Raw genomic sequence first — 16453 nt, forward strand, 5'->3', positions numbered from 1 at the left:
AGAAGGGGCCTTGGCCCTATAACTTTAAAGTAATAGCCCCATTACCAAGAGGGACAATTATTTTTTAACCGTTCCTCTGCATTTATGCTGTGAAGTTGAGGGGTTTCCGGGGCAGGTTGGGCATCTCAGTGAAAGCTTTTCCAGCAGCCATTTAACCTCCATTTATGAAGAAATAAAGTGAAATTGATGCTGATTTGGGCCTGCTTTAGGGGACATTTTTGTTTCATAAAAGCCCTTTTGCCTGCAATTTGCTGAGCTGCCCTGTCACATCAGAAAGGGCTGCTGCTGATAAAGATAAAGCTTTATGGCCATGATATTTGCTGCTAACAGCAACCTAATGCAGCATTTTCATTTTTGTGCAATTAATGTTAATGTCTGCTACGAAAATTGTCATTAAATACCATTTTAAAATCCATTCAATTTGCATATGCAAAGCCCATTTACCATCACAGAGGATATAGCTAGCACTTCATCACGTCCTTTCCCTGGAATTGTAGCCACTCGGTTTTATAGCAATTTAAGATTTTATATTGAAAGCTAGATGATAATGGATGGCCTTTCCAAGCTCAGCTGACTTAAGCGATATAATGGAAAAACGCAGCCCTAGGACCAGAAACTGTAGGTGTTCACACTATGGCCCAGGACTAAGGAGGCAAAGCATGGAAGACAGAACACTGCACAGGGAGTCTGTCAGCCTGGCTCTAGTCCTGGTGTGATTAACAACTTTCTGTGTGACCATGGGAAAGTCTCTTCACTTCTCTGAACTTCTATTTCTTCTGTTTTAAATACGGACTTTGAACCAGGTAATCCCTAATGTCTCTATTTTTTTTTTTTTTTTAAAGTCTAGTTCACTGGAAAGCAGACTAGATTAAGAATTCAGGTCAAGCTCTATGAAGAAGTTATGTGAATTTGCAGAAGCCAGTTAATCTCTCCCCACCTTACCTTTCCTACACATGAAATGGATGTAACAAACCTACCTACTTCCTGATAGAGTTTTAATAAAAATAAACTGAAATGATGAAGAGACAGGACATATCTTGAGAATCATAGAATGCCAGGTTACTAGGGTGACCCCCTATTTACAGATGAGGTAAGAGGGACAGAGAGACATGGAGAGTTAAGGACAAAGCTAGGACTAGAACCCTAGGGCAACTTCTGGCCCAGAACTCATTCCATAACACCATGTTGTTTTTGAGGCCCTTGATAATCAGTGTGGACTAGTCTAGTGCGCAATATGCATGCTGTTCTACTCCTACTTCAGGGACTCTGTGAAAATAAGAGCAAGGAGGTCACAAGGGCTGAGAGGCTACAGAATCAGGAAGAGGGGTGGTAATCAGGGAAGATGCTATGGAGGGATTGGCTTGGAAATTGACTTTATTTCAAAGGTTGGGGAAGGATGGGGTACAGATGATTAGTTAATCCAGCCCTGAAGTGATTTTCCAATGTGTCTCTAGCATCATATTCCAGATTTTAAGGGCTAATGAATAGAAATGCATTTCTGGCGAGAGAGCTATGCATAGTATTTAAGGCCCTGAGAGGTGGGAAAAGGAGCTCTAGTAGCATAATGCCTAAGGCATGTGACTGCTAACCAGAAGGTTGGTGTGTCCAATCCACCAGCCACTCTGCAGAAGGAAGATGGGGCAATCTACTTCCTTAAAGATTTACTGCCCCAGAAACCCAATGGGGGTCATTATGAGTCAAAATCAATGCAATGGCAGTGAGTTTGGAGTTTTGGTTTTGTTGTTGTTATTAGGTGCCATTGAGTTGTTTCCGACTCATAGCAGCCCTATGCACAGCAGAACAAAACACCACCTGGTCCCACGCCAGCTCCATGATCCTTGCTATACTTGAGCCCATTGGCGCAGCCACCGTGTCAATCCATCTCAATGAGGGCCTTCCTCTCTTTCATTGACCCTCCACCTTACCAAGCATGACATCCTTCTCCAGGGAGTGGTCCCTTCTGATAACATGACCAAAGTAGGTAAGATGATGTCCGGCCATTCTTGCTTCCAAGGAGCATTCTAGCTGCACTTCCTCCAGGACAGATTTGTTAGTTCCTTTAGCAGTCCATGGTACTCTCAGCATTCTTCACCAGCACCATAACTCAAAAGCATCAGTTCTCCTTCAGTCTTCCTTATTCATTGTGCAGCTCTCACATGCATATGAGGCAATTGAAAATATCATGGCTGTGTCAGGCACACCTTAGTCCTCAAGGAGACATCTTTGCTCTTCAGCACTTAAAAGAGGTCCTTTGCAGCCAGCTTGCCCAGTGCTATACATCTTCTGATGTCCTGACTGCCTGCTGCTTCCATTGGCATCGATTGTAGAACCAAGCAATGTGAAATCTCTGACAACTTTAAACTTTTCTCCATTTATCATGATGCTGCTTATGGGTCCAGTTGTGAGGATTTTTGTTTCTTTATATTGAGATGTAATCCATACTGCATACTGTATTCTTCAATCTTCATCAGTAAGTGCTTCAAGTCATCCTCACTTTCAGCAAGCAAAGTTGTGTCATTAGCATATCGCTGGTTTTCTAACTTCATGTCTTTGCACATTTCATTATAGTAATTGGCTTTGTCTTCTTGAGCTGCTCTTTGAAATCTTCTGTTCAGCTCTTTTACCTTGTCATTTCTTCCATTTGCTTTAGCTACTCTCCACTCAAGAGAAAGTTTCTGAGTCTCTTCTGACATCCATTTTGCTCTTTCTTCTTTTCTCATATTTTTAACAACCCCTTGCTTTCTTCATGGATGAGGGTCTTGATGTCATCCCACAGTTCTTTTGGATCTTGGTCATTGGTGTTTAATGCATCAAATCTATTATTTAGATGGTCTCTAAATTCTGGAGGGATATATTCAAGGTCATATTTTGGCTCTCATGGATTTGTTTTAATTGTCTTCAACTTCAAGTTGAACTTGCATATGAGCAGTTGATGGTCTGTTCCACAATCATCTCCTGGCCTAGTTTTGGCTGAAGATATTGAGCTTTTCCATCACCTCTTGCCACAGATGTAGTCAATTTGATTCTTGTGTACTCCGTCTGGCGAAGTCCACATGTATATCTGCCATCTGTGTTGTTGCAAAAAGGTATTTGCAATGAATAAGTCATTGGTCTTGCAAAATTCTATCATGCGATCTCCAGCGTTATTTCTGTCACCAAGGCCAAATTTTCCAACTACCAGTGATTCTTCTTGCATTCCAATAACCAGTGATAAGCAACATATCTTGATGGCACGTTCGGTCAATTTCAGACTGCAGAGATTGATAAAAATCTTCAATTTTCTCATCCTTGACTTTGGTGGTTGGTGCGTAAATTTGAATAATAGTCATATCAACAGGTCTTCCTTGTAGGCATATGGATATTATCCTATCACTGACAGCATTGTACTTCAGGACAGATCTTGAACATCCTTTGTGATGATGAACGCCACACCATTCCTCTTCAAAAATTGTCATTCCCAACATAGTAGACCACATGGTAGTCTGATTCAAAATGGCCAAAACTGGTCTGTTTCAGCTCACTAATGCCTAAGATATCAATCTTTGTGAGTTCCATTTCATTTTTGACAGCTTCCAATTTTCCTAGATTCATACTTCATACATTCCATGTTCCAATTACTAATGGATGTTTGCGCTGTTTCTCCTCAATTTGAGTCATGCTACATCAGCAAATGGAGGTCTCAAAAGCTTTACTTTATCCATATCAATAAGTTGGTTATACTCTGATGATGCAGCTCTTTCCCAGTCGTATTTTGAGTGCCTTCCAACCTAAAGGGCTCATCTTTCTGCACTGTATCAGATAATGTTTCCAGGTTATTCATAAAGTTGCATAGTAATGTATCAGACAGTGTTTCTCTGCTATTCACAAAATTTTCCCTGACCAGTTCTTTGGGAAGTGGATGATCTCCTCCTTCTTCTTAGTCTATTTCAGTCTGTAAGTTGTGTTGAAACCTGTGCACTATGTGCAACCTTGCTGGCATTTGAAACACCACTGGCATAGCCTCAAGCTTCACAGCAACATGCAAGCCACCACAGTGCAACAAACTGACAGACAAGTTTGTCTCTCTTAGCTGTTCAAAACCTCTCCACCCTCCCCTTACCTGGATCCTGCCACTTGGTCTGTCGTCCCTCAGCTTTTCTTTCCCCCACTTCCTGCCTCTTGGGGATGGGGCCTGTGTCCTCCCCCTTACCTGGATTTACCTTGGTTTTGGGAGGTGGGAAAGCTTACCAAAGAAATGACTTTGAGCTGAACTTTGAAGATTGAATTGGTAGGATGGTAGGATGGAGAGGGAAATACATGTACAAAGTAAGGTGGCAGAGCTAAAGAAAGGCTCAGAGGCAGATATGTGACCCTGGCCTGGCCAATCAGTGCTTTTCAAACACCCTAGTCACAGTTGGATCAAAGAACCTCAAGGTTTTTTGTAGTTCCTACACTTTTTCCATTCAGTAACAGAATGTATGAATGGAACTGCTAATGATCTTTTTGCCACTATGTCCCAGGCTCCATGCTAAGGTCTTTATATATGGTATGTCACTGAAACCTCATAGCAACACTATGTAGAAGTTACTATTATTATCCCCATTCTACAGATGCAGGAACTGAAGCAAGGATCTCACAGGTGGTTATGGGCAGAATCCAGACTTGAGCCCAGGCTCCGGAGCCTTTCTCATGGTCTCACTGGTATAGCACTGTGCTGGGGTGGCATGTCATGCTTGCACTTCCCTCACAAAGGTCATTAAACTCCATGAGGGTAGAGACAGGCACATAGTCTGACTCAATAAATGTTTGTTGAATGAGAGAAGGTGGATGGCCTGTGCACATCCCTACAGTGGTCACTGTGAAGCAAGAATCCAGCTCAGCAGCACTCAGTGTGTGGTTGCAGAAGTAGATGCAAGAGAGAGGATGCTCTGCTTCCCCATTATCCTTCGATATTGTCCCTTGATTCACTCGGGGCCACCACCTTACCGTGACCGGATCCCAAACGTCATGTTTGGAGGTAGAGAGGGAGGCTCCTTCTTCGTGTGCCGGTCTTCCTGATCACTGATGCGAATGTCATTGAGCTGGCGGTAGAGGAAATTCTCCCGAGCCGTTACCAGGCCAGCTTTCACAGCTCCACGGTTCATCGCAATATAATTCCGGGTCAGCTCATGGGGGCAGGTGGGCTGCTGCTTGAACACATTCCAATGTCCAAGGGCTAGGATCACAGAGAGACAAGCAGTGAAGCAGTCAGTCTGGGAAATAAAGACTCCACAGCATCCAACTGAGAAGAAATGGGGCAAAATGTGTACGTAGGTCCCTTTACCTCTCCACTAACCCAGAGTCTGCTGTGTGGCTCCTCTAGGAAACATGATAGCCTCAAAAGGGAAGACTCAGAACTCCCAGAGATTCCAGAGTGTGCTTCCATATCCTTCATGGAGCTAGGTTCACTTGCCCTTGACCTCCTTTGGGCTTTCAAACAGCACAGGGCACCAACAGTCCCTTCCCCTAGGGACAGGGTTGCACCTCACTGGCTGGGGTATCCTTGCTCTTTTCCTGATATCTCAGACCTACATCCTACTTCATCCTCCCTATCTCAGACAACCTCTGTGTTTTATTACTATCTGTCCAGACCTGTGGCTTCTGTCAGACTTGTGCTTCCAGGAAGGCTCCTGGGCCCTTTCTCTGGCATACAGCCAGTTGTCAAGCAGCCAGCCTAGGTGGAGAGCTCTGTGAGAAAAAATGAGCCCCCCACCCAATCCTCAAGCCTTTATGGGCGCCAAAGCAGCCTCTCTCACCTGCAGGAACCCCTCCATCTATTCCCCGGATATAGAGTCCGTAATTAAAATTAATTCCAGGCAGACTGCAGCATCTTTCCCGGGGCTTGCCAAGTTCAGCCTGTGGAGGGAGGACAGAGTGCAAAGGTGAGTAGTGGAATCACAAACAAAACATATAATTCAGCAACAGGGAGTGCCTGCTTTGTCCCAGGCCCAGCATCCAATCTCCAGTGGTCACAGGATGTGTACAACAGAGAGCCCTTTCTGAGAGGAAAGCAAAGTGTGATTGGGCTGTGAGACACACCGATTGAAAAACCAGTTGCCACTGAGTCAATTGCAATTCAGCTCATGAATAGGTCAGTTTCTCTTTGAATCCTCAACTCACAGTGGGGATTTGGAAAGGATGACCACTGCTACCAGGTTGGCAGCTGAACAACTATCCTTACTCTCCAGGTTGTGGGTAAACTCCTCTTCTTGACCCCTCCCGGAGGTATTTGTATGAATACAACCACCACCTTACTGTTCCCATTTTAGAGATATGGAAACTGAGACCTAGAGAGACAGAGTCATGGCTAGTAAGGGACAGGCTGGAATTCATATGCAGGTGTATTTGATGTCCAGGCTAGAGCTCTTATTCACTGTACCATACTGCCTCTCTTTAGAGTAGCAGCTCCCTGAGGTCAGAAACCTTATTCTGTGACAGCTCTCTGGACTCCTTGGGCTCACAGTAACTTCTCCTTCTGAACTCTGGTAACACTACTATGTTCTATTCGTGTGGGGCTTAGAACTTAAGTGATATTCTCATCTTCCATGACTGTACACATTGAGCTAGCCTGCCTAGATTATGAATTCCTACACAGCCAGACTCATGTTTTCTATTGCCTTTTATCCCCTGGTGGCATATTGTAGGTGCTCAACAAATACTTGATTTTAAAAATGTCTTCCCCTTGTAAGCCTTCCCAGATTGTTTGCAGTCCAGATAAGCCTGCTTGTTATATAGAACCATGGTGCCCTGAGCCCCACCTTTAAAATTACTTAGTAATACATGTCACGACATGGATGAACCTAAAAAGCATTATGATAAGTGAAAGAAGCCACATACTGTATGATCCCATTTACATGACATGTCTACACAAAGCATATCTACAGAGACAAAATGTAGATTAGTGGTTGCCTAGGCTAGATCGGGATGGGTGGGTTGAGGCATAGGGTTTTTTGGGAGTAATGAAAAATTTCTACTATTGATTGTGATGATGGTTTTACAACTCTGTGAAAATTTTAAAAACCCCTGAATTTTACACTTTAAATGGGTGAATTGTATGGCATGTGACTTCTATCTCAATATAGCTGTTAAAAAATTACATGACAGTCCAGTTAAGTCATTAATTGCTTTACAATTCGTTGAAGGAATGTCTCCCCCGGGAGAATCTGTGCTCCATGACAGCATAAATCAATCTTTATTTCACTGCCTTTCTCCCAGGGTCCAGTGCAGAATGTTGTTGTTGTTGTTAGGTGCTGTAGAGTTGATTTCAACTCATAGTGACCTCACGTGACAGAGTAGAACTGCTTTCCTTGGCTGCAATCTTTACAGGAGTAGATTGCCAAGTATTTCTCCTGTGGAGCCACTGAGTGGGTTCAAACTGCCAACCTTTTGATTAGCAGAGTGCTTAACTGTTGTGCCACCAAGGCTCTTTCCAGCATAGAATTAAAAAAAAAAACAAAAAAACCAAACTCACTGCCGTCGAGTTGACTTTGACTCATAGCGACCCCTTCTGGGGTTTCCAAGACAGTATCTCTATGGAAGTAGATTGCCCAATCTTCCTTCCAAGGAATGGCTGGTGGGTTTGAACTACCAGCCTTCTGGTTAGTAGTCAAATGTCTTAGGTACTATGCCACCAGAGTAGATGCTAATAAATAGGTGTAGAATGAATGAATGAATGAATGAATGAAATGCCTACTTTGAGACTCCACAGGTTCTTTTCTGTACAGTGACTGGTCATTTTTCTCCCTCCTTTTACCCACCTATCTCCCTCAAGAGTGATTGGGTTCTGAGTTCCAGGTAGATGCACAGGGCTTCTGATGGAGTGGCTTGTTTTCAATTCCTGACACACAATATACTCTGAGCTGCAGACAAAGCTCTGGCCTCTCATTTGTTTATGAAAACGATCTGGCCTCTCCAGTGACTGCTGGGGAAGTTAATTAAAATGTGACTTCTCTGGGAGAGGCTCCGCCTCCCTCAGGGCAGGTGCAGGTGGGCAGACTTCCAGCTGGCAGAAGGATGGCAGACTCAAGAGCTGGCTCCCACCCTCAGGCAAGCGGGTGGGGAAGCAGGCGGCCACCTCAATCTCCATGCTTTTTAATTTGGGTTGCCTGGGAATGAATAACTGCCTAAATACATTGAAGCATTATTAGGCTGCAAAAATCATCCCAATGGAAGCTCCATGCATTCATTCCTTCTGCAAATATTTAGTCTGTGCATATTCTGCACTGAGCCCTGTGCTGGGATTTGTAAGGTAAACAAAACAGACATACAGTCTCTGCTCTTATGAAATTCATGGTCTTACAAATAGGACAGTTAAACAAGTAATGACAATCAAGTGCACCAGGAGATTTGATGAGAGAAGTATAGAGCAGCTCTAGCTCCAAAAATTTGAGTTCACAGAGTAAGGTAAGATTATCTACAATATATATCTGACAAAGGACTCTTGTCCATAATATATAAAGAGCGGTTACAGATCAATAAGAAAAGGCAGGCAATTCTATAGAAAAATGAGCAAAAGACTTGAACAGGCACTTCATCAAGGGGATGTTTAAGTAGCTAATACCCATATGTCAAAGTGTTTAATCTCTGGGACATGCAAAGTGTTATTAGTGAGGATATGAAACAACCAGAACACTCATATACTTTGTGGAAGTGTAAACTGGTACAACCACTTTGGAAAGTTATTTGGCATTATCTATTAAGATGAAACACAGGCTACCCTCTAACCCAACAATTTTCTCCTAAATACCCAACAGAAATGAGTGCGTATGTTCACGCCATCCAAAATTGTTCATAGTGGTTCAATTCATGATAGCCAAAAACCAGAAACAACCCAAAGGACCATCACAGGTAGATAAATAAGTTGTAATATGTTCATACCATAGACTGTAGCAGTGATTCTCAACCCAGGGCGATTTTGCCCCCTAGAGAACATTTGGCGATGTCTGGAGTTATTTTTGGTTGTCACATCATTGAGGAGGTGCAGGTAATTCTTTGTCCATCCCTGATGTCAAAAATGTCAACATTGAGCAACTCTGCTCTACAGCAATGAGAATGAAAGAAAAACAACACACAACAACATGAAGGCTCTTATACAGAATGCGGAGTGAAAGAAGCCAGGCACACATTCAGAGAAAGTTCAACTATGAGCATAATTAATCTATGATTTCAGTAGACAGGAGTGTAAATACCTTTGGGGCAGGGGCAGCGGCTAAAAGAGGACACAGAGACTGCAGATGTACTGGTCATATTCATATTTTGCCTGTAATACAGGCAAAAGATCATCATCAACAACAGCTTTTTATTTCTCTGGGACTGTGATTCTGACACTGGGGAGTGGGGTGACAACTTGAAATCTCTGAGAATGCAGTACCAGTTTTCTCATTTCCTCTGACTTTATGGACTGGACTATGGCCTGGTGGAACAAGGTAGAACTGCCCAAGAATTTGGTTGAGAAGCAGTTTTAGCATACTCAGCTCTGTAGCCTCCATCCTGGCAACTGGACTTCCCTCTCTTGACAGGTTACAACAAAGGATCCAAGAGGGCCACTCACAGGACACCCAGGGGGTCTCTGGGCCTGTCTTAGGGACACCCTGAGAACATCTACAGAGTTGGGTTTTTTTCTTTAAAAAAAAAAACAAACCTAATATTTGTTCTAAGGCACTTGACTGCTAACCAGAAGGCTGGAGGTTCAAACCCACCAGCCACTCCTCAGAAGGAAGATGGGGCAATCTACTTCTGTAGTGATACCACCTCAGTAACCCAAGGAGGGGTCGCTATGAGTCGGGTCCGACTCGACGGCACATAACAACAACAACAACATTTGTTCATTCTTTAATTTATTTATTTTGAGAGATAATACATGTTTGTTGTTTTAAGCCACTGAATTTCGGAATGGTTTGTTACACAGCGAAATTAACCCATTCACAATTTCCAGTGACTGAGAATCCTACTTGATACACTCTCACATCCTATTCATCTCCAAGTCATGCTGATTTTAACTCCTCATTCTCTCCCTTAGAACCACCATACATTCTTAACTGCAGAAGTCAAGAAAGGAACAAGCAAGAGAATAAACATTCACTGAGCACCCTCTGTGTGCCAGGAACATTGTATGCCCAATGACCTCATTCAACCAATAATCAGTTGCTGTCAAGTCAATTCCTATTCACAGTCATCTCATGTGTGTCAGAGCAGAATTGTGTTCCAAAGGGTTTTCAGCGGCGGATTTTTCAGAAGCAGACCATCAAACCTTTCTTCCGGTTTGTCTCTGGGTAGATTTCAATCTTCAACCTTGTGGATAGAAGCCAAGCATGTTAACTATTTGCACTGCCTCGGAAACCCAAGGAGGGGTCGCTATGAGTCGGGGCCGACTCGACGGCACATAACAACAACAACAACATGACCTCATTTAGCATTCCCATTTATTGAGCACTTATTACGTGCTAGACGTGTGCAAGAGCCTTTTGTGCTTCTCCCTTAATTCTGCCAACCCCACTGTGAGGTATGTTTCCCACTATAGGGATGGGAAATCAAAAGCTTCAAGAGGCTAACACTTGCCCAAAGCCACTTGCCTGAAGTCACACAAGTAGTAGTGTGGAGGTAGTAGTAAGTGGAAGAGCTAGGGTTTAAATTTAGTTCCCTCAGATGTCACTCCTCTGTGCTAACCCATAGCAGCCTCTCGTAGTGGCTTGCCTGGTGGCTTCCCAAAATATCTGTCCACCCAGAACTGATGAATATTATATGGCAAAAGAGTGCCTAGTACCTTATCTCAGCAAAAGACGTGAAAGTTAAGGATCTTTAGAGGAGGGGTTTATCAGGGTGGTTCCTGATGCAATCACGGTAGCCTTATAAGGAGGTAGAGGGAGGTTACAGACAGATACACCAAGGGTTTGCCATGTGAAGGCAGAGACACAGAAGAGAGAGGCAGAGACTGGAGTGATGCTGCCACAAGCCAATGGACACCCGGAGCCTCCAGAAGTTGGAAGAGACAAGGAAGTCCTCCCTAGAGCCTCTGGAGGGACAGTGGCCCTGCCAACACCTTGATCTCAGACTTCTAGCCTCCAAGGCTGTGAGAAAATAAATTTCTACTGTTTTAAGCCACCAACTTTGTGCTACTTTATTAAGGCAGCCCTCAGTTCTCACACAACCCTCAAAGGGAGGCCATTTTATCCCCACTTACAGGGAAACTGAGACTCAGAAAGGGAAGAGGCTGATCAGCTCCTTTCAGCACTCAGACTTCTTGCAGCTGCCATTTCCTATGGCTGAACTCTAAAACATCTTGTGAGAAATCCTCGAAGTCTTTTCAGACGCCCACCCAGCCCAGTTTTCCACATCAGAGAACTGGAAAATGTTGGAAGTGGTTCAGATGCAGTCCACCACCCTGCACCCCATGTCTTCAAGGTGTTAGAACTGAGAGGCAAATGTGGGAGACAAATCGCAGCTCCAGTCTGACCAGCCCGCCCTCCTCAGCCGCCTTCAGACTGTGCCTTTTTCCGAGTTTCCTCAGTCACCAAGTGGCTTGGCTGGAATACAGCTCTGGGTGACAGCTGTCCCCATCAGCAGACAGCTTCATTAAACCTCATTAAGATGTCATCCCTCTCTGCCTTATTTCCCATCTCTCAGTTCTAATTAAAACCATCTCTTTCCCCATCCCAGGGGGTCCTGGGATTCTCCGGGCTCCTCCTGCACGACAGCTCCCTCCACTCCCTCCACTCCCCAACATGAAGGGCTGGGGCTGGACAGGCAGCCCCCAGGCCTGGAAGCAGGTACCTAGGTGCAGTTTCCTGAAGGCTACTGCCAGAGGTGCTGAAGCCTTGCTTTGAAGTCACCTGGGACCCAGAAGAAGGCCCTAGCTCTGGGGCTTCACCAAAGCCTATTTTTGCATGACAAGGCCTTTAAAAAGTGGGGGGTGGGGGATGCAGGTGGGGGTAGCCCAGTCTTGCAACTCAAGTTTAATAATTTCTTATCCAAAATGTACTTTTGCTTTTACTAGCCCCTCCTTCCCACCAAAGAGGCTAAAATAGGTGAAATCAGTTGGCCTTATTGTGCCTACACTGGACCTTACTAAGGACAAGTGGGCTTGTAGTCATTTACAAAATGGTGGGGTTTCCCTCAGGGACCTCGAAGCCAGGGCTCTAGACCTTACCTGAGACCCTCCTTTGGTCAGGAGGAAACTCCTTATAGGATTCACTCCCCACATCCTGGCAACCACATATAGTATAACTCATTAACCCTCAAGCCCTGAGTCTAAATTAAATAAATGTTTGTTCGACCGCTCACTTCCCTGCATTCTATAAAAGCATAGTTACATGAAATCCCACAGTTATCACCTGGTAGTTATTAAATAAATATCTGTATATAGCTATAACCATGCATTCATATGCAACACATACCATTATGCTCACGGGCGGGTAGATCATTATTATAAAACAACTTAAGATCCTCGAATGAAAAGCACAATATAAATGCAAATTGTGATCATTATTAGCATAGAGGATATTTATTTATTTCCATAATGAGAACCTCAGATAAACAATCATGTAAAATAAGGTGCATTATGCATCAAAGGACTCAGGCGTTGACTTAGAAGCCAAATTCTTTGAACCATGTGCATTGTCTGAGTGGCAGTTGAACACTGCATAATGATACTAAAAAGCCACACATGAGAAGGCCACATCCATATATGATCAAAGGCACATACAATAATGTCAAGGTAAAAAATAATAAAATAGCAGCCAGATTCAAATTTTTACATATGCAACTGTTACGACCATGTTAAAAAAAAAGAAAATGCATTGAGAAAGGAAAACATAATGGAGGGAAACAGAAATGTAGCTGTGACTGTTTGACACATTGAGTGTATCATTAGAGATATGGACCTTTTTTGGTACTGAGCTTATTTTACTTTTATAATTAAAAAAGCCAATTTAAAAATAAATAAAAGTTTCCTATCAACTCATGGTGACTGTATGTATGTCAAAGTAGAAGTGTGCTCCGTGGCGTTTTCAAGCGTGTGAAATTTCTGAGGCAGATCACCAGCCCTTTCTCCAGCGGTTCCTCTGTGTGGGTTTGAACTGCCAATCTTTTGGTTAGCAATCAAGCCCTAAATCTTGTTTGCCCCATCCAGGACTCAAAAGCCAATATGCAGAGTTAAAGTATAAGCTTCTATTTTATATATATGGGAGCTCTGGTAGCATAGTGGCTAAGGCACTTGACTGCTAACCAGAAGGCTGATGGTTCAAACCCACCAGCCACTCCTCGGAAGGAAGGTTGGGCAATCCTACTTCCGTAGTGATACTGCCTCGGAAACCCAAGGAGGGGTCGCTATGAGTCAGGGCTGACTTGACGGCACATAACAACAACAACAACAATTTTATATATTAAAAAGTTACACAAAACCTTCTCCTATGTCATTATAGCTCTGCTGCAAGTTTATAATCAGGGTTCATGTGGCTGCTATTAGTGCAGAAAGATAAAGAGAAGAGGCTGTAGGCCACAAGTGTGGCATTTTGGGAAGCCAGCATATGACATACAGCTGAGTATAATCTCAGCTCTGCCCTTCCTGTGTGACCTTGGGCAAGTCACTAAACTTGTCTGGCTGGACCTTGCCTACAAAAGCTTCACGGGGCTGGGTAACGTGCTCAATAATCAGTGACTTCTATTGCTGTATTACTATAGTAGCTCTCCTGCTCATGTCCAAGGGGATCCCCGGGCAGCGGGGACACCTCTTCAAGCCCTATTGGGCCTGATCAGGCACCCCGTTCAGCCGTTGCCTGGTTCTTACAGCCCTGGATGCTTGGGTCTTGCCACTGCCTGCCTGTTTCCTCCCTCCTCCCGAGTGCAGCCTATACTGTTATTGCAGCTGATGTATGGCCCTTACTGTGTGAGGCGGTCATGGTGACAGGGCCGGCGCTCCCTCCCTTCCCCCTCGACAGCTTGAAATCAGGTCCTTCATTTGCATTTACATGATCTCGCTGTGCAGCTTATGAGATCGAGAGATTTATTTGCTACTTAGCTTGATGTTTGATTACACTAGGAGAAGGCGGCAAGCAGCAAAGTGCATGGATGCATCCGTTCGGAGCCCATGGCCTCTGGGGGCCGGTAACTCAACAGCAGGTTTAGGTGGATGAGGGAGAAATGCACGGCGTTTTGAAAAAGGCAAATGGGAGGCGGTTGGAAGGAACGAACATCATGATCTGGATTTAAAACAACAGTAAAAACTGGCTAGGTGTCATCTGAGATTGTGAACAGAACCCAAGTCACTTCTATGAGGTAGCTTATTGTCCTGGGGAACTAACTCCAAGAAACTTTCTCTCCTGGGCAAAATTTGAAGTTCCTAAAAGAGATGGTGTGTCCATGGCAGGGCGTCCCTAGATGGTGTGAATGGTGAACACACTCAGCTGCTAATCAGAAGGCTGGAGGTTGAAGTTCCTCAGAAGCACCTCTGAAGAAAGGCCTGGTGATCTACTTCCCAAAAAATCGGCCACTGAAAACCTTACTCTGAAACACAGCTCAACTCTGATACACATGGTTGCTATGAGTCAGAATCAACTCAATGGCAAATGGTTTAAGGGTGGCTCTGAAATCTGAAGATCTGGATTCACAGAAGTCCTGCAAATGACCAGCTGGATGGTCTTGACCTAGTTACTTAACCTATCGGTACCCCAGGTTCCTGATCTATAAAATGAGGAAAGTAATGGTACTCCATCTTTGGTCTGTGGCTAAGAGGAATAAATGAGAAAATGCTCATACAAAGCTCAGCACTACAGTAGACACAGAGTAAGTGCCCCATGAATGGTAGCAGTTACAGATATGACAGGCTATTTTCCGAAGAAACAGGGATAAAACTGAATGCTCCGGTTGAGAGAAATCGTTTGGTGTAGTTCTTTGCAGCCAAGTGTCCCATATCTGCTTTGTGGGTTATCCACTGTGTGAGGTTTTATTCTAGCCATCCAGCAAGCCAGCTCTATGCTTAAGAAAGGCAAACTCATTTTCACAACAGTCTTGAGCTGACGGTAATTAGGAGCAGAGATTTGCTGCTGCCAGCCCACACCCCCACCGCATTCCAGATCCAAACAGAAATCATATGGCATGTTATTGGGGTCATTATAGTTTGGTGATTAAGAGTAAGAGCTTGGGGCCAAACCACCCAAGTTGGAATTCTGGCTCTTTGAGCAAATTACTTAACCTCAGCGTCTCAGTTTCCTTACCTATAAAACAGACATAATGAGAATACCCAGCTTGTAGGGTTGTTGGTGCATTTAATAACGCAGGTAAAGAGCCTGGAATGTTCTCAGCAAAGAGCAGTAATACTAGCTAGTGGTCGTTACTAGACACCCCACTATTTTCAGCCACTGTGTCTAAATCCCTGAAGAGAATAGACAACTAGCTACAAAATGACAATATCCACAAGGATAGGCCATCCAAGCAATTTAGGAAACTTCTCTCTTTATGGATGGAAAAGGACAGAAATGCAAAGAACATGACTTTGTTGCCACACAGTAGGATAACATGATTTTAAAACATTGCTTGGTTTGGTAGTTGTGGGGAGGTGGGTACAGGGAGTTGGGGAGAAGGATTCCAGGGTGGAAGTAGAATTTTTCAGGTCATTTCCTACCCAGGTTCCATTGATTTGGTGATTAGTAGGAGAGACCCTGGTGGCAGCCAGTGACAGCATGTCTTTTAGAGGCTTTTCACAGCATCATGAAGTATTAGTTCCAAGACAAACCCAATGCTAGTGAGACTTGGTAGACTCCATTTCACACTACTTCCACCTGGTGTAGACAGGCGAGGTTTGAATCCAGACTCTGATTACGTCTTCACATTGTGACTCTGAGCAAGTTACTTGACCTCTTCGAGTCTCGGTTTCTCATCATTCGTAAAACAGGGATACACCCACCTCAGGGTATAATGACAAGATTTAAACAAGATAATTCAAGTAAAGTACCATGGATGTGTCCAGCATGCAGTAGTGTGCAGAAGTTGGGAGAGGCTCTTTCTCCTCTTTCTCCAATGTGACATTATTTTAGTAAAAGTAAGGAACCTCTTTGAGCCTACTTTGATGTCGTACCCACCAAGGAAAGAAATAAATTTCCATACTGCTGAGAAGTAATAAACACCCTCTTCATTGAGGTGGGGTTGATGGCATAAGACATAAATGGCATAATCATTTGGTCATTCGGTCAGCTCAGCTGTCAAGGGTCAAAGCCAGAAGACCACAGAGCAGATATAAGAAAGAGGCTCCCTTCTCTCTCTCTCTCTCTCGCTCTTTTTTTTTTTTTTTTTTTTAACACACATGCAGACACACACACAAAACCAGAAAGAATGAAAAACAGCAGAGAATGATCTGTGTACTTTTCAAAACTTAAAACAGAAATCAAAGGAAAACCTGACTGTTTTAAGTTTTGACAGCTGCAGGGATCATTCTGTTTGGTTA

At 43.9% G+C, this 16453-nt stretch overlaps 1 protein-coding gene across 1 annotated transcript in view; it reads right to left on the bottom strand.

Moving 5' to 3' along the window:
- CFAP77 (cilia and flagella associated protein 77) overlaps positions 1-16453 on the bottom strand; it is a 186568-nt gene that overhangs the window by 91714 nt on the left and 78401 nt on the right. Inside the window, exons 2-3 of the mRNA XM_007944202.2 lie at positions 5775-5874; positions 4966-5194 (exon numbers count right to left, since the gene is read on the bottom strand). Of these exons, the coding sequence (XP_007942393.1) occupies positions 4966-5194; positions 5775-5874 (329 nt within the window). The remainder of the gene's footprint in view (positions 1-4965; positions 5195-5774; positions 5875-16453) is intronic.

The sequence above is a fragment of the Orycteropus afer genome, unplaced genomic scaffold (assembly GCF_000298275.1).
Source record: "Orycteropus afer afer isolate SDZICR_OR568_19922 unplaced genomic scaffold, OryAfe1.0 scaffold00123, whole genome shotgun sequence".
NCBI classification, from domain to species: Eukaryota; Metazoa; Chordata; class Mammalia; order Tubulidentata; family Orycteropodidae; genus Orycteropus; species Orycteropus afer.